The following is a 24,122-nucleotide window of genomic DNA, read 5'->3' on the forward strand; positions in this document are numbered from 1 at the left end:
TACTACATTCATCTCAGCTAGGTGAGGGCCCAATGAAACCAAAACTGAGGGGAGATCTGGGCCAAGAGGCAATACAATATACAGGTAAGCATGCATTCGCAATATCGATCATCATAAACCCAATATCAATGCGAACATTATGTAATTTGCAGGGCGACACATTCCAGGTGTGGAGTAAATCATAGTTAAAATGAAATTGCCTTGAAACAATCCAATTTTACATTAATAACAGACTGGGAAGAAATATGTTTTAACTCAACAGCTGCGATGCTCTTCAACATACGTGTAGCATCACGGAGGGAAAAATACATTTTGCAAATTGAGTATTTTCTCTTGGGACTTGTAATAGAAATTAGTGAAGACTTTGGATTCAAATGAAGGCCGCTATTCGAGGAGGCCCTGTAGAAGTGACACAGAGCTGACGAAACAGTCTGAAGTCTGAGTTTAGACCCCTAAAATTGTTCAAACATCATAAAAGTTATTGACCGATTGGCTATATATCTAAAGATGTGCTCACGAGACCGACATTGTCATGCGATCTCCTCATTCTGCCAAAATAATAGTAAATAAAATCCACTGACAAACACTACCCACTGCAAAATAAACAAACATATGTGGTTGCTCTCTCATTGGCATATTAGACTCCTACTATGCATTGTTTACATTAGCCTCCTAATTGTACATATTTAGATATCATCCATCATGTTGCTTATTTATACTTAACTCATTCACTACATCCTAAAAGCATTTAAATCAGATAATGAAAACTATTAACTATGGTTTTTTAATCCAATTTGCAAGGAGAAGTTGATTTTTATTGGAACATAACTTTTATCCACTATACATTTTCAATATACCTACTTATTAAAATTGTACTTGTTTGAAGACAAAAAATAAAAATGCAGATTTTAACTGCCACACTTTATTTTGTTACTCATCTGATGTGTGTCAAAAGTCAACGTGTGCCGACACCTGTTGAAGACATCACGTGGGCATCACGTGTTCGCCACCCGAGACCCTGAAAGACTACCCGACTACGCTCTTTGGTTATGTTTGGCACCAGCAAGAAGTCAGCAGACCACACGCTGGTCTCCAAATACACACGCTCGCTCTCGCCGCTACCAGGCACAAACACGGTCCCGGAGCGACCCACCAGCACACAGATGCACTCTTGACATTTGAAAATTTTCCAAGGCGTCCTTAAATTATTAAAATCGGGGAAAATGGGCACCTGGTAACCACAACAGGTCCATGCACGAGACAGGTTCATTATTTAAAGTCGACCACGACAGAACACGCGTCATTGTAATGACAGACTGCACAAAATACAATTCGCATTAGAGAGATAATCGCGTATGCTTAGTGTAGATTAAGCATTCATGGAAACCCTCGGGTCACAATGGACTCTGTGAACGATTGGTTTACTGTGGAGGTTGCGACGACCCAAGCCAGTGAAGTACATTGGCAGTCAAGTCGGTGGCAGGGGCTGTTTGACAATGTTGTAGCTCGGGGCCGGTCGATACTTGGACGAGTTCAGATATCCCTCCGTCATGGATGTCAGTTGCGCCGGGGATTCGAACTTGGGTAGCTGGGATAGTGTGCTGCGCTGCTGACCAGAAGTCGTATGCAAACCTCAAGCTGTGGCATTCATTGTAAATTGGAAAAAAAGATGCTTTGCCATTAAAAAGTACAAAAACATCTTCATTAAAAAAGTCGAAATAGAAAATGGGAAAAGATACAACTTTAAATTACTACAGATTAAGGAAATGTTGGATAAAAAAAACGTATGTTATACACGAATAAAAACAACCGACTGGGGACTCGGAGTTCCTGATTGGTTTTGGAGCTTAACAGTTTTATTTGAGAGGAACAGAAATCCCCTGTTGAAGCCGCTAAATTAAATTGTGTTTTACCTGCCAATAAAAACCACTTTGCAAGGACAAAAGACACGTTGGCTCGGGTTTCCCACGTTGACCTCTGCTCGTAAATGCGCATTGTTTGGTTTAACGCATCACCTTGCTGCTGCTGCTGGTCCTGTTGCCGTGACGACGCCACCTCGGCGTTGCCATTGGGGATAATGATGGCGGCGGCGGCATCCTCCAACTTGGTCTTATCGCTGAAAGAATCGGCCAGCATCAAGTTGATGTTGTCCAGCTTGTGAGACGGGCTGTTGAGGAAACAAAAAAGACAACATTCCTTAATTCTCTGTCTTATGTGCAGGCAATTAAATTCCGGTTTCCATATTTTAAAAAAATCTTAAGGAAAAGGATACATATCCCATAAGGAGGAACCCCCCCCCCCCCCCCCCCCTTGAAATAGCAGTCATTAGACAATTCCCTTGGAAACAATATTTTAAAATAATTGTACTCGTCAATCTAACTACAATCGTATCTCTGCGGTCAAATTATTTTCTTCTGGGTGGCAGCCAAGGAACGAAACGTGCCCCAGAGCGTTTCCTTTGAGGAGGATGGAGCAATGCAATCAGTTTCCGGGCAGGTGCTCGATCGATTATTGCATCGCAGGATCGTGAGCAGTGGTGCAGGCTTTGAGGAGGCCTTCATCCAGCAGTGGATTGACCATAGCTGATCATGGTTCATAGTAGCGGATAATTGAAGTGAATGGTTTGAATTAATGTAGTATCTTTTATTTTCATTGAAAATGTAAATTGCAACCTCAAAATACAATCTCAATACAATGAACAATGCAAGTGAGAATGAACATTCAGTATTCACAAGTGTGGCTTTACCAGAGTTTTTAGTGTCTGCCTTAGATAAATCTGGCATTTAACTTGCTACCTGCAGTCTCATTAAGGCGCATTGATGCCTTCTCAGCAATTTCCTTCCAATGGACCCATTGACAACTGAGAGTTTGTAAAATAAATATTAGTTGTGTTTTTCTGCACCAGGCTAGGCCAAATTAAAACTATCCATCAAGTAACCAGAGTGTGTCTATTGTGGGGCTAAAATTTTTAAATCACATCCAATGTTTGATAATAGGCAGACGTATCCTCCAGACCACCAAGTGCTCAATTATCCAACAAAAGTCAGACTGATGAAACTATGGCAAGGGTTAGACGTGAATAATTACAACGAGATGACTCGTGTCGCAAGCTGTCCCCCACCCCCAAGCACATGATGAAATGTGGGATTAATTGTGACCAAGTAGAAAAACCAATAGGAATGTATTTGTCGTATTTGCTCCGGCAGTAATCATACTGAAAATAGCAATGCGTTTGCGTCGACGGACATGGTTTGGATTCAATTTTAAATCCACAATGAGGCAGCAAATCGTTGGACAGAGTTTTTACTGAAACAACGTAAATTATGTTGACGCAAAAAAAGTGGTCAGCGTACTTGAATATTAACCCAGCAACCCGAGTTCAATTCCTGGCCACGGCTAATATCAGAAGTTATCTGAACCGGTCCTGGAAACTACATTCACTAATCCACACTGACCAGAGTGGTCAACGATTGTTAAACCACCCTCATTATAGATGCATCATGGAGAGACTTATCCAGCAGTGGACTGACAATTAGCTGTACATAAATATATGGGTGAATATTCACACTCGCATGCAGTAACCACAAATTAAATGCATTTGATGCGAGTATGCACGAGCGAGCATGTTTGAACTTGCCGTATTAAACAGATGCACTGCAGAATGATGCACAGCTGTGCAGTGGGTTCAGATTTTCATTACACAATCTCTAGGTTCCAATGGCCTTGTTTAAGTGAAGAAATGTGCCTGTTTGTATCCGTTATATTATAGCACGTTGCTAATTATAACACGAGATCGACAAATAAATGTCCCGTATCCTGCTATTATCTTTCATAGTTCTGGATGCTGGCTTGGGTTGCTACCTCTGGGAAGTAATATTATCCAACTGACAAATACAAGGACTTAATGTCCTTGGTAGAGTTACATTCATCCCAGGACAACTACTTCAAAAACCAAAAAAACTCCCAGGAAAACCAGGAAAAGTGGCAGCCCTATTGCTTACTACTTTTATTTAGGAGGCTTGTTAACTGCAATGAGCTACTGAGATTCCAAAAACAAAAGAAACCAGACCTGCCAGACGAAGAAGGGGGTGTTGGCGAAGTCTCTCCATTGACGAGGTCCTGACCCCTGTCCTCTGACCCATGCTCTACTTCCAAACCAGACATGATGTTCGCTGTCGCAAGGAGGGGGGGGAGGGGAATGTGGAGGGCGGGAGACAAAAGTAGGCCAGGGTTCAATTTAACATTTCACAACGCGTCCTCGCAATTACAACTGCAGTGCATGCAACGTGTGTAAGTGTAGGGTTCAAGTGCAATTAAACAGCGATAAATGGATGGAAGGTGAAAGGTAACCAAACCGAAGTTTAAGATTGCCCAAGCTATTAGTACAAATTATATGTAAATGGATTCGAGTGTTCTCCTTTTATCAGCATGAACTTGGGCCCTATGAAATGAAAGCCATCTGGAACGCAAGCACCGCGTCATAAAATCATTTAATTCTGCACAATGAGAGAAAAAGATTCTCAAAAAATCTCAAACCTCAAAATAGACTAGTCCCACCAGACCAATACTAAATGCCTTCATGTAAAACTGTACATCTCATCAGCAGCATTCGTTTCTACCACAATCGCAAACCTGTTCTTGGCGGGATTTCAAATATCAGGCAACTCCATTTGTATAGTGATTTCATGATAACCGTGCAATAATTAAGACTTTGTATTTATCATAATTAAATAACTAAATGTGTTTTCTTCTTCTCTACTACATTTGAATCTTGGTAGGGGGAGAGAAAAAATGCTGGCCCATGTGGTGGTACCACAAGGAATGTAAGTCTGCAACAGCTGCTATTGTCATTCTCGCACACAGCAGCTTATAAGGCTTCAGTATAGACTATCCATATGGACATTTCAGGTCAGTCTTATGCTTATACTGTACCCAAAAAAGGATATAATTATCATCCGAAATTACTCACTATGAAACTAAGATCAGTATCCAAATATATCAACTTCCACGTTGGCCGAATCATCATCTCAGTTCGCACTGCCTAAATTGGACTCTTATTTGCAAGATCATTCGGTTCCAAACATTTAACATAAAGGCATGCTACGCTTAGAAACAGAACCAAGAAAGTATTATTTTAGTAACACTCAATAACGCCACAAGCTGAAATGAAACCGTATAATTCTGGACAAATTACCATTCAATTCGTCAACCAGGACATTACATACCAGGTTTTATTACCAGTCACCGAGTTAAGGCCTACTTATAATTCCATGTGAACATAAAAATATTAAAGATAATTTTTTTTTTATAAAATGTAGATACTGGGGACAGTCAATGCGAAACCAAATTTCCTCATTTCCAACATCTCATTCATTCTCTGTTCCTGTATGGGAGCATAACTCGAACGGTGAGTGAACCACCTTCTTCAGTCTTCTTTGGTTCTTTCGGTAAAGTCACGTAGATGAAAAATAAAAATCATAATGAAAATAAAATGCAAACTATTTTTATTTTTCATCTACCTGACTTTAACGAAAGAACCAAAGAGTATGGATCCTTGCAATCACGAAAACTTCACATCTAGAATATTCTTCCGTCTATGAACAAACCGGCGGTGACATTACACGGAGAACGAAGCAACACGAGCGGCAACACAGCAGAGACCAAATCGTTCAACATTCAAACACCAACGTGTCTGCAGGTGTCCCCATGTGGCGTCACCACCAGTTATTAGCGCATATCGTGAAGCACAACGCACAAAACACACGCAACCAAGCACACAGACCCACCACCGCAGTCCCGAATCACCACGGCATGTAAGAGAAGCGATCGAGAGAGAGAAAGAGAGAGAAAGAGAGCTGCTTACACTGCGACTGGCTCGCAAAGACCCCACCGGATTCACTGCCTGTCAGCACCATGGCTCCTTCTTATCGCGCTCTTCGCTGCTCGACTGCTGCGGTGAATGCTCCGGGTGCTACTGCGTTAAGGCAATGAGGACTGGGTAGCAATGAGGACTGGGTTAAAGGCAATGAGGATTAAACCACGTGAATGGCCAGGCGCGTGGGGTGAGAAGAGGGAGACGACTGGAGGGCGGGGGAGAGTTTAATACGAGCAACCCGAAGCTTCCCTACCACACCCCCCCACCACCATCAACCCTCCACTTTCCTGTTGCCCACCCCCCCCCCTCCTCTGCAGCCCAACCCAACAGCAGCAGGCAACGCATGCTGCCGGCTCCGTCACGGCAAGCCCGGCCCCCTACCCCTCTGCATCATGCTGCCCGCCTTCTTTCCTCCCCAGAACTCACAGCGCAATTGGTCGCTGCGAGCCGCAAGCTCCGCCGTCGTCACATCACCCCATTTCAAAAAAAGAGAGAGAAGAGGAAATGATTAGGAAACGAATCCGGCCAGCTGCGTTGGGTGGTCCCTGCCCCCCATCGACAACCTCGCCAGCCAGCCAGCCAGGGTTGGGTGCCGCGTGGAGAAGTGTGAGCAACAGCAGATCCAGGGAGTTCATCATCATACACGTGGTCGGATAGCAACACCACAACACCACACCACCGCTCAGGACGAACTCACTGCTGACAACAGCCTCCCCCCCCCCCTTACCCCATCCACTACAAGCACCCTGATTTAAGGCTGGCTGGCCGTCACGGGACAGGACAACGTGGTAAAACTAAAAACAAAAGACAACGTGGTAAAACTAAAAACAAAGACGCAACAACGTGTTCTCCCGTCCACGTGTTCTCCCCCTCCACGTGTTCCGTGACGGGGGGTGATCTGCACGTTGGGCCCCCCCCCCCCTCGTCCTTCTCTTCCATTACGATAAAGATGTCGTAGGCATTGGTTGGGGGGTTAGAATCTATTCTAAAAGCCCGGAGTTGCGTCTGTCCGTCAACTAAATTATGAGCTTGAATCAAAAAGTTATAGAAAGTGGACCCCCCGCCAAGATGTGGGGGTTAAAAAAGTTGATCCAACAAGTTTACAACAATTGGTGACACCCCCCCAACTAATATATATTTTGTAGGCATATATACCTACACATCCTACATACAATAGTCAGTCTATCTTGGTATGGGGGGGAAGAGGACATCAGTGGGGGCGATCCTGGGAAAGCGTGGACGATGAGCGAGAGAAAACCTCCACCAGAATTTGACATTGACACTATTAGGTATCAGACAAGTTACATTGGTAAAACGATTAAAGGTTTTTTTTCCCCCATTCGGGAAGGCGAGCAACAATTCAAGTATTAATTGTAATCAACAACTCCGACGAGGGCCTAATGAGAACATTTAGCATGTTAAAGTCACAAGTCTAGTGTATTTCGTTGTGAAATCATGATCTTGTAAATATATCAGCTGAAGGTCACTGCGAATTGCTTTAAAGCATACTGTATGTAACCCACTGTCTCAGTATAAAATCAAATAACCAGTGTAAACTAAAGCCAACATCTTTAAAAAAATGGTGAATATTCGCTTTAAATTAGTAACTTAAAATACAGTATTTTCCGATTAAGCGACATTTATTGCCATTTTACTCAGGAACAGCCACATTGCCTCCACGTTAGGAGGGAGGGGCTCATCGCGTCCTGACCTGCAATAGCACCCGGAAACCGTGTCGTCAATGTTGTTTGCGAAAAAAAAAAGAACGTGGCTTTATAAATAAGCGTGTGGGCCAATCATAGGGCGACACACACCCCACACACCACCACGGACTCCACCCTTGACCCCCCCCCCCACTCCTCCTCCAGCAGTGTCCGAGAGTAACCCAAGCCCCAACCCCCACACACACACACAACACCCATGGGGGTGTCTCTTCTACACACAACCCATGGACAGGACAAACACCGTCTGTATTCAAAACAATTTCGCTTACAATGCACGCGTGTGGAGCGGTGGCGCAGTGGTTAGCGCCACTGCTCTGTGGCTAATGTATACTGTAACTATATCACACGCCTTTTAAAAAATCACTTTCCATTTTCTTGCGCTACATTGATGTCTCTTCCTCCACCGATATCGATTTGATTCGTCGTTACGCGCTTTTAATTGCTTTGCTTTTGGTCATTTTGGTGAGCCAAGGTCGCTGTTGAAAATTGAGAACTACTGTATCCTGGTTTCACAGGAGTTCTCACCTGGTTTAAAAACAAGTTAAATCGAACCCTGCCTCCTGCGAAATTCCGGCCAAAAACACAAACCCTGAATGAAAATCAGCAGCGAGTGATAACAGCCCCGCCAACGCACCACTTTGGTGAAATATGGTCAAATAACCCCATGGCCGAAAAGGTGGGGAAGGAAGGCCTTGGCACATCTAGTAAGTATATTGACATAGATAATTATAATATTATACAGACCCTATTATCAACAATGCACATCAAAAATAGAAATAGGTGCGTGATGTAAATGTGGTGTTTGTGGGCGTATTTGGTAGTGGCGTGTGTACCGACGATACGATCCCATATCAATTTCAGGCCATTCGTAAATTAGCGTCCACCCTGGGATTGGCTTTACCATCGTTTTACACAACTGCACATATTACATTCGCAACACAACGCATGCAGAGAACATTAATTCAATACAGTACATGGAAGTGCGTGCATTTCTTAGGCAAATTACTTCGCAACATTTCCATTTAGCAAATGCATGAACGTCATCGGCCCATCGTGGTCATTGAAGCCATTTGACCACAACGTCAACCATGCAGGCATTTGCAGGATAATGAAGAGACACGCGCCACTGGCAATAGCTGTCAGCCAGCATGTGTGGAGAGCCTCCCATTAGCACAGGTGGCTACGTACGGTGCGAAAGACGTTCAACATATTACCGGGTTCCTAGTGCAGTGTGTGTGCAGTGTCACACGCCTGCCTACTGTGGATTTAGCTCGTGTAAATATAGCAGAGTCAAATCATTAAAAATATTCTTTTTTATTGCCAGGGAAAGATGGGCGCGACAAGATTTCCAACGGGATGCAGTCGTTTTACACGTTGCTTGCTTGCAATTTTCAACACCGTAGGCGAGGAAGTTTACGATATGCCACTGGCTGTACATCATCCTCCTCCCCCCCCTGGTTTAAAAAAATAATCACAGAACCTTTAAAATCCACTCAACAGCAGAACAGCTGACCGATGGATAAACGCCAAGCAGCAAAATTCAGTGTGGCTCCCGGGTCGCCATCAAACGGGTCAACACGCCAGAAAAAACAATCCCTGGACCCACAATTTCGGTGCGCACCGTTCCCACGGCGACTGTCGCCAAGGATACAGAGGAGATGCAGCAGCAGCAGCATCAGCAGCAGCCTGAATAATCACGATGACAATCGTACGGGTGAAGTGGGCCCTCCCCCCCCGATTCCCGTCGTTGGGCCCACATTGATGCTGTATTGAATGGGCTCACGCGAGGATGGACCCTTGCACGGGCGTGTCTCGAGGCAATGCAACGCGTTGTGTAATGATGACTTAGGGTGGTCTCACACACACACACCGGCACACTCTCCGCCACGTGCGATGTGACCCCCTAGGGCTCACAAAGAGGGGTGTGGGGAGACCTGAGTGCGTTTAAATGCATTCGTCCATACATTCATTCATGGACATTCAGCACTTAATGCATTTGATTAATGGGCCGTCTAATTAGCGCAAAGTGAATTGCAAACTGATGGGTTTTTGGTACACGGCCCAGATTGAATAAATACTTTACTAACCTACCTTCACTGGTCTATACGACTCAATCCCAGTGCCTGTATATTAGTTATCATTGATTGTATTTGTATATGCTTGATCTACATATTGCCCGTACGATTCGTATACGTTAAAATAGTGATACATTACGAGGAAAACCCCCAACGATATCAACTAATAATCAATATTTGCAAAAAACAAGTTTGCAGCAGAGACTGCTGCATGGTTATGTAATCTAAAAATTATCCATGTAATATTTCAATACAAGCCGCACCCAGCTTTAAATCGTTACAAGCATAACTAATTAACATCGAAACTCAAAATGAGCTCTCTCCATCCATCTTATCCTAACCTTCTCTCGCCACACGTTTTTAATGTAATATTTTCTTATCTCATTAAATCTATCTCTAGTCTCCATCTCCCTTCTGTCACGTCACGAGAATTTTATAAAACTGAAAAGGCCCTCCCTGCCCCCCCCACCTCTACAAAAATAAGGCTCCTCAAATGCGCTAGCACAATGTTACATCTTGACTTAAAGCTTTCGTGACTGCAGGAATTCATATTCTTTGGGCCTTTCGGTAAAGTCACGTAGATAGAACAATAAAATATTAAAAAGTAAAGTGTAAAAAATAATACAAATATCACGTTTTGATCGCAACAAGCAATCGTCATCATGGGAAAAAAATTTTTCTTGTGTTGCGATCGAAACGTCGTGATATTTTTATTATTTATTTAAAGCCACTTTATTTTCATTTATTATTTATATTATTCTATTGTTCTATCTACGTGACTTTACCGAAAGACCCGAAGAATATAGCACAATGGTCTTCATCGCAAGGCCGCCCCTAGTGGCCTTTAGTGCGCCCGCGGACGTGCGGTGCCCCGATAATACACAAATGTGAAAACACTCCCAGGGAGGGCGGTGTGGTGGGCCCTCACCACTCATGATGTCTTATCGGCAAAAATGAGTTAAGAACACTGGGCACGCACCGCCACTGGCTTGGAGCACGGACACCGATATTGTGCGTCTCTTCGTCTCTCACGCTCCACCTGCTTTCACAAAAAATAATTCCAATTATTGAATTTATTCGCCAAGCAAGGAGGTGTTCATCTCAAAAGTCAATTGTTCACCGAGCGTTGTGTACAGAGCTAATCCGTGTTGCCGGTCCCGAGCCACAGTGGAAATGTTCTCTCTTTGGGGATTATGGCACTGCTGGCCAGGTGGATCAGTTTTCCCAAGAGTGGAGAGATGATAGTTATCGTCTGGACTTTATTTAATGAGGTGAGGGTCCTGTTAAGACAAGCCTCTTCTTTTTAGAAAAGGGAAATCGACCAAATGACCAGTTATAACCATGTCCAGTATTCTGACTCGTGATTATCATGAGAAAAATCTGACTGTTAAAAAATCAGAACCTGTAGCAAACCAAAGTCATTCATTTCAAAGCGAAACTGGTTAATAAAAACAAAGGGTTTTTTGGGGGTAAAATAAGGCAGGTTGACCAAATTGTCGACATTCCTTTCTCTTTAGTTTGAGTAAAAAATAAAAACAACATGTTATGGTATCTATGGTTTCACTTCAACAGCAACACAAGTGTACCCCGTGTAGGTCACTGTTATAAGGAAACTCTAAAATTGACCAACATCAATTTCCTACTTGCTTGTCATTTGGCACTGTTACGAAGCTCATAAGATTGTCTTGCTTCATTATGTAACACTTTTATGTAGACTATGAATGCTCACAACCACATACCGCCCTCGCATTCAAACAAGCACCCAATGCCACAGGCACATTACTCATTCTACACCTGTGTGAAATTCCCCACCTTCACAACCATGTGTCACTCGATACCTATAGCCGTCAAACTCTTTACAATTACAAGGCAAGGGTCGCCTGCTTCACAAAGTCAAAATAATAACTGCACGTTTTACACGCACTGTACCACATGGCAAACTCTATAAATCGGTAGGCATACTTTTTGTCATGATTTAACTAAATCTTTAACAGATCTGAAGTTTCGTAATTGCCAGTGTATGTGACTTAAGTTAATCCAGTAAGATTTGTCATTTATTTGTAAGTGTTTCAGGTTAGTCGCTTGCTTTTGGACATTTGGAAAATTACATTAATGTGTGTATGGAGGTAAGAAAATTGCATAGTCTCTATACACAATTTAATATTCCAACAAAAAAATGATGTACAGACCATGACATAAAAAGATGATTGTCTAGCAGGGAAAAGACCCGTGTGAGAAACTCTGGGTTGTAAGCATGTCAACAAATCGACACATTTACACTGACAAACGTACCACCATCTACGACTACCACCACAGTCGACATATGTACATGTGCTGTAAAACCACGACTCTACGTACATAACTGCATTGAGAAAACGTTGACTTATGGAATTTACCCAAGGACATACTGTACACGACAATACTTCATGCCGTTTCCGAACGGACAGAATGCAACGCTGTAGAATAAAGTGTTTGTGTTCAGTAAAGATGGATAAAAGCATTGGAATTTAATTTATGAATGGAAATTGCCAAACATCCAAAATAAGACCGTTCTTGTACCTGTTAAAATATCAGTATTCATTAATCTTTTTTGGTTTTAACAAAAAAACACAATGTAAATGGCAATACTGAAATAGAACAGCAGATAACAGTCCAGTATTAAATCATTACCTTAATTTCTCCAGTTGCACCGAAGCAGTCAAAAAGAAAAACCCCGAGGAACCAAAATACGACAAGTTCAAAATGCAACTCCACAGGTTTTGAAGACGTCTAAAATAATTTAGAATACATAAATGTCCCAATGGCACGAGCTCTTTGGGCAGCCGATGTTCATAGCAGAAAACATCGTGCTATAATAGGCACACGATAATGTAGAGAAAAAAAATCATCAAGCCCACCAACAACAAAGGAAGACTCTCGTAAGAAGACCTGGCAGTAAGCAAAGTTTCAAGTATAAATGTGCTCCCAGCAGCGCACGCGGCTTGTATTTATTCAGGCCGTGGCACGTGCGCGAATGAGTGAGGACGTGCAGTCACCACCCACAAAACTGCGTGTAAATAGAGACTCTAGCCATTGCAACAGCATTTTAAGTTTTTCATTTCATTTATTTGGTATAGCCCTGTGAGCCATTTGGCTCTAAAAAAAACCCCATTGCTTTTGCAACAGGTTCCCTGTCGAAACCGGCAATTAAATTAATTTGTTTTGAATTTACAACATAAGCTCGTGATAAATCTGCTTACACCCAACCTCTTAAGCGCTTTCTAAGCTTCGTGATAAATATTAGTTCGCAATTATATCTGGTAGCTAGGTAGAATTCTATGTAAAGTACTGGATGTGTATCAGTGGCATTAACGAGTACTGCACGTTAAAGAGTATTTTCACTCGTACAAATTAATGCCAATTCATACATTAAGTGTGAAAACAATGCATTTATGTAAACAAATATATCTTTGACAGACTTTTTGGGAAAGCGTTTTTGTTAGCGAGCACCTATTAAAAAGGTTCCGGCACTGCATATTAAGGATGTGTGTGGGGTGGCCAACACCACGGCCGGCCGTCTTTGTTTCCCCAGGTGTTGTTGTTCACACACTGCACCAGGTACTCATTTAAGGTGGAGTCGATCACCCATCGAAGCATTGCAACTGACGGTATATAGCATCTACACAGGCAGAGTTCAGAATCAGTAAATCTCTAATTTCATCCTGGGAAGAAATCCGATGAGCCATAAAGCTCTTTTTTCTCCCCCAGATGTCCAGGCGGGGCAGGTAAGAAAGTTTGAACGCCGAAGAGTGTGCAAAGTATGGGAAAGGGAAGCAACAACTAACAATGTTGTTTTTAGTGAGCGCACATTAGAAGTTCGATCTTGCTCGGCAATGGTGGAGCCAATATCAAGCACGCACGGCCCACCTTAGTCTCCCCAACTCTAATAATGAGCACACAGCTCAAGGAACTCTTGCTAGGCCGAGATGACTTCAGGGATGCCAAAGACGGGTTCGGATCCCAATTAAAACAGTCTGGGAATTGACCTCTGAAGAATGCCAGCGAGACGTTGAAATATCACTCTAAATCACAATGAGCGGGGAAAAAAACCGATTTGAATAGCATGACGATGTCGCAACTTTTACACATATCAAAGACAAGATCTCCCTATAGTCTTAACAGATTGTTGGGGCTACTGCTGTTAGTCAGCGCCTTTGAAGGCCAACAAAGATCCCCCCGTGCATTCTTAAATTTTTGGGGTAAGTGCTGTTAGCGAGCACCTATTAAGGCCGGCACGGCACACGAGGGGGTGGGTGGTCAGCAACCACGCCCGGTCACCTTCGTCTCCCCCAAGTGGCGATGTTTACACTCATTTGATGCCAAGTCGACCTAGGGGAGAGCCCCAGGACCGGTTCAGATAATCGTGACTGGTGTTGGCCGTGAACGGGAATCGAACTCTGGTCTCTGCCGGGTTCTTTAGCGCAGCGCGCTAATCGCTGCACCACCGCTCCACACCACACCTTCACACACACACAGCGGCTATTCAGGTTTTCCACGCACGCGTATTACCACATGCACACACCTATGCGATTACGCAACGGTAGTACAGTATGTGTGATAGCAGACACACCACACACACCACCTTTGTGATTTAACACACACACCTACCCGCCTGATCATCTCACACATACGACTCATACCAAGGCAAAGACAACGATCCATCGGAGAGCCCTTCACATACTTTTGGGGCAAGCGCTGTTTCAAGGGCACCTATGAAGGACGGTACAGCACACGAAGGGGGTGGGTGGCCAAGACCACGCCTGGCCGCCTTTGTCTCCCTAGTGGCGATGATTACACACCGCACCAAGTACTCATTTGAGGCCGAGTCGACCTAGGGGATGCCCAGGACCGGATCAGATAATCGTCACTGGTGTTGGCCGTGAGCCAAAATCGAACTGGGATCGCCGGCTTCGTAGTGCGCCACCGTTCCCCCTCCACACACCTGGTCGATCCAACACAACCACACACCTGGTCGATCCAGCACACAACCGCACACCTGTGCGATGACACGCACCTGTATCTCACCTGATGCACTCACACCTGGACAGAGAAGCGCTGTTGCGATCAGCTGCCAGCGCCGTGCAGAGTGACTGGGCGCTGGAGGGAGGCCGGGTTAAAGTGCCCTGCCTAGTGGAGAGGGCCCAGCAATTTGGACTCGGCACAAAACCATCGTAAAAGTTAATGTTTAATGCCGCGGAGACGAGACTTTAGAGTTTAGAGCGTACTAACCCCGCAGGTGCGGGATTGGTGGTCCTATTCTGTTTGCTCTCGGTGCAGTGCATTTTTTTTATCCCTATTAGAACAAAAACCCGTCTGCATTCGAGGCTTGGCAACTGCACGCGACCAAAACAGAAATCTTCGTTACCTCTCAAATTTCAAAATCCCCGATATTTTTTAATAACCCGTAAATCATTTGTAGAAGCCCATCGAAGCACCAACTTTAATTGTAGTTTGTCTTTCAACTGTGTAAGCAACATCAATTTTCAAGATGCCTAGTTTTCGTTCAACATTTCTATCAAGCCAATGAGATACTCCGTGGCTTGATAGAAATTATGATCTTGAATTACAGATTATCGAGTGTGCGCGTGTGTCAGGAATAAAAGTGCTTAAATGTTGTCGCGTATAAAGGAGAGCTGGCACCGCTGATGTGGTTTTAAATGCAGGTAGACACCTGCGATTAAACCGGGTTTTCAAGTATCGACACGCATAAAAAAATACATTGAATGTGGTTCCGTATTTAATGGACCAAGTTCCAGTTCTGAGAATGTTTTGGGCAACATCCCTTTGACTCGTCATGCGACCAACATTTCAGTCGGGTTCTCTCCTTCTGGACGGACGCGGATTTGTGCAAGGGGCGAGATGCTGCCCTCTGCTGTCCAGGTAACTTGAAAAGCGGCTTCGTGAAATGACGACGATAGCAAAATCGGAATTAAAGTGGGTTCAAATGATAAGAGGTTTAAACAAAAAAAGAATACTTAAGCTTCTCATGCACACATTCAATTATGGGGCGTCAAGTTGAATTTTTTTTGCACACCTTGTGCATAATGTGCCTGCCTGTGCATTGTAAATCACACATCGCGTGGTTTGAAACACCTGCTGTGGGAGGCTTGCCTTCCACATTTCGCTTGGAACTCCGCTATTGTGTAGAGAAAATAAATAAAGAAATAACGCAGCTAAGCTTTAATGCGAAACGCTGTGTGCGTTACAGGGTTGAGTAAGCAGACCCCCCCCAACTCCAAACAATTCATCACCTTTTCATTTTGTAAAAAAACCCATTCAACTCTGAACCACAATTACCACCCCAGAGACTCTGCCTTCCCGTAAGCGAGGCCAAATGCACCCCCATCCCATAACTACCACAGAACCTTGAAGGGGGGTCCCCCCTCCCCCCCCTCACACACGAACACCGGGTCGACCGTGCAAATACGAGAGCCACTCAACAGGGCCCAGATTTCGTAAGCGCACTCATGCAGGTTGATTGGCAAATGTGTTTCAAGCCACCTGTTTCACAAAGAAAAATCCTGCCCTTTGGCCGTGCGTGATACGAGTAAACGATCTCTGGGCCATTGCACACCGCGTGTGATGGAAAAAAGAAGGCATCGTCTAGAATTTGATACAGACACAAATCGAATTACCCGATTTGTACGTCAATCGATGCATTGTCCAACTCGTGAACTTTGATTTGCTCGTATGGAAAGCCGATGTCATTAACTCTGTAAGGATTTGCTTAAGTTCGCAGCCAGTTTTTTTTGTTATTACTTGGACGTTTTCAAAATCTAAATCATTATCACGAACTGTTCAGCACAACTCACTAGAAAAATAAATAGCAAATTAGCCACTTCATTTTGATGCAAAACCTTTGAGCGTACGTCCTTGTAACACTGGTAGAATCGGTGGAAAATGCGTATGTTTTAAACCGCATGAAGTGAAGAATTATTCGTCAATTAAAAAAATCCCCACATTTCTCAACTTACCCAAAACTCTTTTTTGTTGTCGACCCGATTACCATTGGGTTTGTTTCCTTCTCGTAGTTCCACAACAAAAAATCCGAAACCCTGACGCACAGCGAGTGCGTACGTAGGTCACATAAGACGGCGCTCCACGAGCCAGCGCTGAAACGAACCAACCACCAGCTTTGACCACTCATGTTGAAATCGCCCAATGCTCGTAGGCTAACATTACGAGACAGTGTTTGGCATCTAATGTACAACAGGCTACGACTGTAACACTCCACTAGTGACCCCTCTGCACCACCTTTGACCCAGACAGGGATGGTTCGATGCCTGCACGTCCACCGCTGCTGCTCCACTTGATCTATTGCCAATAATGAGCGCCGGTTTTTTTTACCAGACCCCTAACTCCGGTTCAACTCGCACTCGCTTAGACGTTGACACATCTCGCCAATGTGCAACAGCCATGTAACAACCCGTAAAAAGTATTTTTTTCTCTCATCATGATTTAGCGTCGAAACTTGATTTAAAAATAAAAATCTGAAAAAGTGTGTTTCCGCTCTTGGATTGCTTCTGAAAAAAGTGTCGTCTCGAATGTAAATTTGTTCACCCATTAGCCCAAATGAAACATTAGCACTTGATTTAAATGAATCGTAAATGATACCGATTCATGAGTTTAAGAATCGATTTTTTTAAAAGCTATAATTTGTATTGCACCCTTAATGTCCAGTGTTACTTCATCATTAAGGTGAAGATCATTTTGGTGGATATTGTTAGGTCAAATGTTGAATCCCTTTGAACATTTTCTGTAAATGATGAGGAACTTGGCAGAAGAGTACAGGCTTATTGCGCCAAACGAGTCAAACTAGATCATGGTTCAACGAAACTACATTAACACATCTTTTTTCAATCCATTGCTGGATAAATTCCTCCCAACGCCATCAGTCGTAGGGGTTGTGGGACCATACTTCACCACGAGAGTCAATGCAGATTTGGTGAACTGGGGTGGGGGCGGTCCAAATATCACCTGGCCACTGATGTTAGCCAGCGACCAAGAATAAAACTAAAGCCGTCGGGATTTATAGTTCGGTGTGCAGAACAATGCGCTACCCCCCTTTCAAAATTAAAGCCATTTCCATGGCCAAAAACACCCTCAACCACATAGCTCACCCGTCTATATGATACTGCTGTGGGATGTTGTCTCAGTCACAAGTTATTCATAGGGAGGTAATGCGTGTTTTTACTTTAGAGATACTTTCAAAGCTGCATTCTCATCGTGCTCATCATGCTATGGATTATGGGTTCACATGATCTCACCCTCGTCTTTGTGTGTTGACTGAAACAGCCAGCGGTTACGAGCAGTGAAAAATTCCAGGCATTTTAGAGAGCACCTTCAAACACCCTATTGCTTTTAAAAAACCACCACACCAACCGCTCGGTGAATTATCCAATTCTGTGCGCAGATCCCGGATCGGATCAGACATCGTACGCGCGAAACCCACACGCTCGGTTGCGCGTGACTTATCACCCACTTAGCTCTGCAATTGCCAGCGTGAATTACGACACAATCGTGGGTTTATTGTGCTGTTACCGACGGCGAACTCCAGACCGCGCCACCATGCCCTCTCCTCGACACTGTAAACCAATAGCCTCACGCGTCCCAATTCCAACTTTTACTAAAAACTGGGTCACGGCATACTAATAGGGTTTTTCCCCTTTTTTCTGGCAACAAAACTGACACCTTTTGCAAGGAATCATGCTTACATTAACCACAATACCTGCAGTCAAATGCAAACAAAAAACAATACTCTGATAATTTATGCATTGTCTTTGAAACTGATTGGTCCGCACCAGAGACAGCTTTCTTTGGAGCCTAGTCTCATATGGTGTTCGACCAGATAACGCCAAAAGGCGCACAGTTCAAAGACAACGCAATACCAGAGTAATGAGAGCTCGGGGTGAGCAGCTACATCATGGGATCTCCTTTGCCAGTACCAAAATATACTAATAGGGGTTTTCCCCTTTCTTCTGGCAACAAAACTGACACCTTTTGCAAGGAATCATGCTTACATTAACCACAATACCTGCAGTCAAATGCAAACAAAAAACAATACTCTGATAATTTATGCATTGTCTTTGAAACTGATTGGTCCGCACCAGAGACAGCTTTCTTTGGAGCCTAGTCTCATATGGTGTTCGACCAGATAACGCCAAAAGGCGCACAGTTCAAAGACAACGCAATACCAGAGTAATGAGAGCTCGGGGTGAGCAGCTACATCATGGGATCTCCTTTGCCAGTACCAAAATATACTAATAGGGGTTTTCCCCTTTTTTCTGGCAACAAAACTGACACCTTTTGCAAGGAATCATGCTTACATTAACCACAATACCTGCAGTCAAATGCAAACAAAAAACAATACTCTGATAATTTATGCATTGTCTTTGAAACTGATTGGTCCGCACCAGAGACAGCTTTCTTTGGAGCCTAGTCTCATATGGTGTTCGACCAGATAACGCCAAAAGGCGCACAGTTCAAAGACAACGCAATACCAGAGTAATGAGAGCTCGGGGTGAGCAGCTACATCATGGGATCTCCTTTGCCAGTACCAAAATATACTAATAGGGTTTTTCCCCTTTTTTCTGGCAACAAAACTGACACCTTTTGCAAGGAATCATGCTTACATTAACCACAATACCTGCAGTCAAATGCAAACAAAAAACAATACTCTGATAATTTATGCATTGTCTTTGAAACTGATTGGTCCGCACCAGAGACAACTTTCTTTGGAGCCTAGTCTCATATGGTGTTCGACCAGATAACGCCAAAAGGCGCACAGTTCAAAGACAACGCAATACCAGAGTAATGAGAGCTCGGGGTGAGCAGCTACATCATGGGATCTCCTTTGCCAGTACCAATGCATAAATTATCAGAGTATTGTTTTTTGTTTGCATTTGACTGCAGGTATTGTGGTTAATGTAAGCATGATTCCTTGCAAAATGTGTCAGTTTTGTTGCCAGAAAAAAGGGGAAAAACCCTATTAGTATATTTTGGTACTGGCAAAGGAGATCCCATGATGTAGCTGCTCACCCCGAGCTCTCATTACTCTGGTATTGCGTTGTCTTTGAACTGTGCGCCTTTTGGCGTTATCTGGTCGAACACCATATGAGACTAGGCTCCAAAGAAAGCTGTCTCTGGTGCGGACCAATCAGTTTCAAAGACAATGCATAAAATATCAGAGTATTGTTTTTTGTTTGCCTTTGACTGCAGGTATTGTGGTTAATGTAAGCATGATTCCTTGCAAAAGGTGTCAGTTTTGTTGCCAGAAAAAAGGGGAAAAACCCTATTAGTATATTTTGGTACTGGCAAAGGAGATCCCATGATGTAGCTGCTCACCCCGAGCTCTCATTACTCTGGTATTGCGTTGTCTTTGAACTGTGCGCCTTTTGGCGTTATCTGGTCGAACACCATATGAGACTAGGCTCCAAAGAAAGCTGTCTCTGGTGCGGACCAATCAGTTTCAAAGACAATGCATAAATTATCAGAGTATTGTTTTTTGTTTGCATTTGACTGCAGGTATTGTGGTTAATGTAAGCATGATTCCTTGCAAAAGGTGTCAGTTTTGTTGCCAGAAAAAAGGGGAAAAACCCTATTAGTATATTTTGGTACTGGCAAAGGAGATCCCATGATGTAGCTGCTCACCCCGAGCTCTCATTACTCTGGTATTGCGTTGTCTTTGAACTGTGCGCCTTTTGGCGTTATCTGGTCGAACACCATATGAGACTAGGCTCCAAAGAAAGCTGTCTCTGGTGCGGACCAATCAGTTTCAAAGACAATGCATAAATTATCAGAGTATTGTTTTTTGTTTGCATTTGACTGCAGGTATTGTGGTTAATGTAAGCATGATTCCTTGCAAAAGGTGTCAGTTTTGTTGCCAGAAAAAAGGGGAAAAACCCTATTAGTATATTTTGGTACTGGCAAAGGAGATCCCATGATGTAGCTGCTCACCCCGAGCTCTCATTACTCTGGTATTGCGTTGTCTTTGAACTGTGCGCCTTTTGGCGTTATCTGGTCGAACACCATATGAGACTAGGCTCCAAAGAAAGCTGTCTCTGGTGCGGACCAATCAGTTTCAAAGACAATGCATAAATTATCAGAGTATTGTTTTTTGTTTGCATTTGACTGCAGGTATTGTGGTTAATGTAAGCATGATTCCTTGCAAAAGGTGTCAGTTTTGTTGCCAGAAAAAAGGGGAAAAACCCTATTAGTATATTTTGGTACTGGCAAAGGAGATCCCATGATGGGTCACGGCAATTTGTGTGTTAGCGCAATTCAAATATGGATGACGTGGGCACACAGCCACATGTTTGCATAATAATAACAATACGATACTATTATACTATTATGGGTTTAGGTTTATATAGAGCCGTTCGTGCAAACTGCGTCTCACAAATAACGAAGGACCCAGGGGACAAGCTGGAAGGCAGCCCGGGCAAGCGAGCCGCTGGTGCCACACAATTGGCCAAGCTCTGCAGTAAAAATGTTTTCAGCCAATTCATGCAGCATGTATACACGTGGAAGGAATCTGGAAGCACAGAAAATCCATACGTGTGAGCGAAGGGGCACCAATATCCACACAGGGAATGACATTAAGCTCAACATAATACATACATTAAGCCGCACTTTACTGCACCGCATTCTTCTAGCAAGTGGAGGTGCGATTCTTCGACGCCCATGGGAAAGGGCGTTTTGCAACATTTCTGTGATCCACGAACCCTCTCCTCCACAGCGCTGAATTACAGGCGCGTGCACCCCCCCCCCCCACGCCCCACCCTTCTATTACCCGCTCCACTTCATTTATTCACGTAAAATCAAGAGTCACCTGGAAGTGGCAGAACATTCATCCTGCGGTTTTAAAAATAACCAGAAGTTGTCGCTTGCAAAATACGACACGGCACATTAATTCCATGATCTGCAGATTTACGTGGATACGAGGGGACTTGGAAATGTTGGTGAATGTATCCCTATTGTTCGAGTTTATAAATGTGGGAAACAGGAGTAATTCCCACTGACAAATGCAGCTAAATCGATCCACCAAGAGGATCCCCTACTTCACCACCGTCAGAAAGACTGTCACTGCATTGGCTCGAATGTGCAAACAAAAATGTGTCTTTGACGTAAAAGTATAAAGCTTGCAGAACACATTCTAAACCAGGGCCCAGCAACCAAAATAACAAGAGCCATTTGTTTGGAATTAGGTTAAGAAAAAAACCTCTCAATATTCAAAGAGCCACAATGCCACGTAGCAGTACTTAAAGAGTCGCGCGCGGCTCAAGAGCCGTAGGTTGGCGACCCCTGCTCTAAACAGACTTGCAGAGTTTCTGGTCGGTGCTGCACCTGCCGATAGTGCTGGCCTACAAAGGGCTGAACACGCAGGAGTGTATTTTTAAATCCTTTATATTAAGTTCGCTTGCTTGCTTGCGTGCTTGCGTGCTTGCTTGCTTACGACCGTGCAAATCTTTCGGTCGTTTTTAACCCACTTCCCGTGATCCAATCGAGGTGACATTTTGCACACAGACTCGTTGTGCGAGACAATTAATGTTCGTGAAATTTTTTTCCAAAATTTTACACTGTTTAGGAAAAACAAATTAAATATTTAATTACCAATTGCTAATACTGGCAGACAATCATCTGACCCATAGGTGGCAGCCATCTCAAGCCAGAGGACGAGAGGACTCTAGCCGCCACGCATATAAAGGATTTATAGTGAAAAACTTAGTTTTTACGGGTTATACTTATTTGGTGTGGAATCCTCCGTTTGAATACGTTACCTATTACCCGCACACGAATGCACAAGTGCACCAATGGGGGCTATTCAAACTTGGATAGAAGTGCATCCAGGAGGTAATGGGAGTGAAGAAACTGGGGAGTTGTGATCGAGAGCTGTAGCACGAACCCATCGACTACAGAACTGCCGTGCACGCAGAATTGCCAAGGAAGTCGGATGTCTTCACAGCAGGGGGGCGGGATGCGTACAATGCGTCTCTCTCAACATACCGCACGCCGCTTGAGATGTTCATGGGGAACATTGGGGTTGGCGTCTGTGTTCCTGGATTTCCTCGTTACATTCTTTGTTAAAAAGTTTTCAATTGCGATAGAAGCGTTTTGACGATGACCCACATTCACCATCCCGTTAACGAGTCTGTCCACTCAACACGTGCAAATGAGAGAGAGGGCCCTTGCGCATATATAGTGCAATCCCGACAACAATATGCAAGGAGTTTGTATGCAATGTTGATTTTTGCGTTACAAAAACGGGTCCCGTCATTTAGAGGGAGTGCTCTCGCCAATGACATCTGGCAACCCAGCAGCAATTGTTGGAACAGGTCCGACTGCGGATGAGACTCAGGAAGTCAAATCTGGTCCAGGAGTAATCCTGCTGTAAACCAACGCTGCTGGGGGAAAAGGAACGCGTGACAAGTTAAACATTTAAAACATTGGTCAATTGTGTCGTGTCCATGCGTGGCATGCACGCCAGACTGAGCAAGTAAAAAAAATTAACCCGTAAAAACAAAGTTTTTCACTATAAATCCTTTATATGCGTGGCGGCTAGAGTCCTCTCGTCCTCTGGCTTGAGATGGCTGTCACCTATGGGTCAGATGAATGCCTGACACCATTAAGCAATTGGTAATTAAATATAAATTGTTTTTTTCCTAAAAAGTGTAAAATTTGGTTTAAAAAATTCACGAACATTAATTGTCACGCACAACGAGTCTGTGTGGAAAATGTCAGCTCGATTGGATCACGGGAAGTGGGTTAATAAACGACCGAAAGATTTGCAAGGTCGTAAGCAAGCAAGCGAACTTAATATAAAGGATTTAAAAACCTTGCATTTACCCGAGATAAACTTTCTGTATATTATGTAGCCACAGATTAACCAAGCACCATGTTGACAATAACGCCAAAATCGAAGAAGCGCTAATGTGCAACTTCTTAAGCACGGGCATGGAAACTGTAGTCCGGTGATAACAATCACATTATCAGTGCAAGGTTTGCAATCACGAATTCTCGTTGCACTTTTGCATTATTTTCGGTAAGCGAGCGACCTGTTAGGGCAATGCCTACACGACCGTGACCGCTCAGTGCAGCGTTTGGGTAGTAGTCCTCGGGAGGAGTTCAATTCGCGGCCACGGTTGTCGTCGTCGGTGGCAATGGACATCTTAACCGCGCCTGGTCCTCCCCCGTAAGTCGACTGGGCCTTAAACGAGTACGTGGTGCGGTTTGTAAATATCGACGGGGGATATAAAGGTGGTCCGGGTGTGGTTCCGACCACCACAAAATCCGTGGAGCCTGTGGAGGCTTCAAAAGCGTGCTCGCCGATAACTCTAAGGTCCAAACAGCTTTTAAAGGCCACGTCTCCCGTTAAAATCACGACCAGGACTGCGACTACAGAGGATGCCC

The 24,122-nt window shown here is 43.9% G+C and overlaps 1 protein-coding gene across 7 annotated transcripts in view; it reads right to left on the reverse strand.

Annotated features, from left to right (window-relative positions):
• Positions 1 to 14,863, reverse strand: part of ACSBG2 (acyl-CoA synthetase bubblegum family member 2) — a 34,270-nt gene extending 19,407 nt beyond the window's left edge. The window contains exons 1-4 of one of the 7 annotated variants that reach the window (XM_061553678.1): positions 12,345 to 12,626; positions 10,654 to 10,713; positions 4,070 to 4,172; positions 2,016 to 2,167 (exon numbers count right to left, since the gene is read on the reverse strand). In XM_061553678.1, the coding sequence (XP_061409662.1) occupies positions 2,016 to 2,167; positions 4,070 to 4,164 (247 nt within the window). In that variant the 5' untranslated portion in view covers positions 4,165 to 4,172; positions 10,654 to 10,713; positions 12,345 to 12,626. Of the gene's footprint in view, positions 1 to 2,015; positions 2,168 to 4,069; positions 4,173 to 5,863; positions 6,132 to 10,653; positions 10,717 to 12,344; positions 12,627 to 14,727 lie in introns of those variants that run through there. The other 6 variants (XM_061553676.1, XM_061553675.1, XM_061553677.1 and 3 more) reach the window with 6 other exon arrangements.
• Positions 14,864 to 24,122: the final 9,259 nt, after the last annotated feature.

The sequence above is a fragment of the Lethenteron reissneri genome, chromosome 18 (genome assembly GCF_015708825.2).
Source record: "Lethenteron reissneri isolate LAM-NWPU_2019-01 chromosome 18, ASM1570882v1, whole genome shotgun sequence".
Lineage (NCBI taxonomy): Eukaryota > Metazoa > Chordata > Hyperoartia > Petromyzontiformes > Petromyzontidae > Lethenteron > Lethenteron reissneri.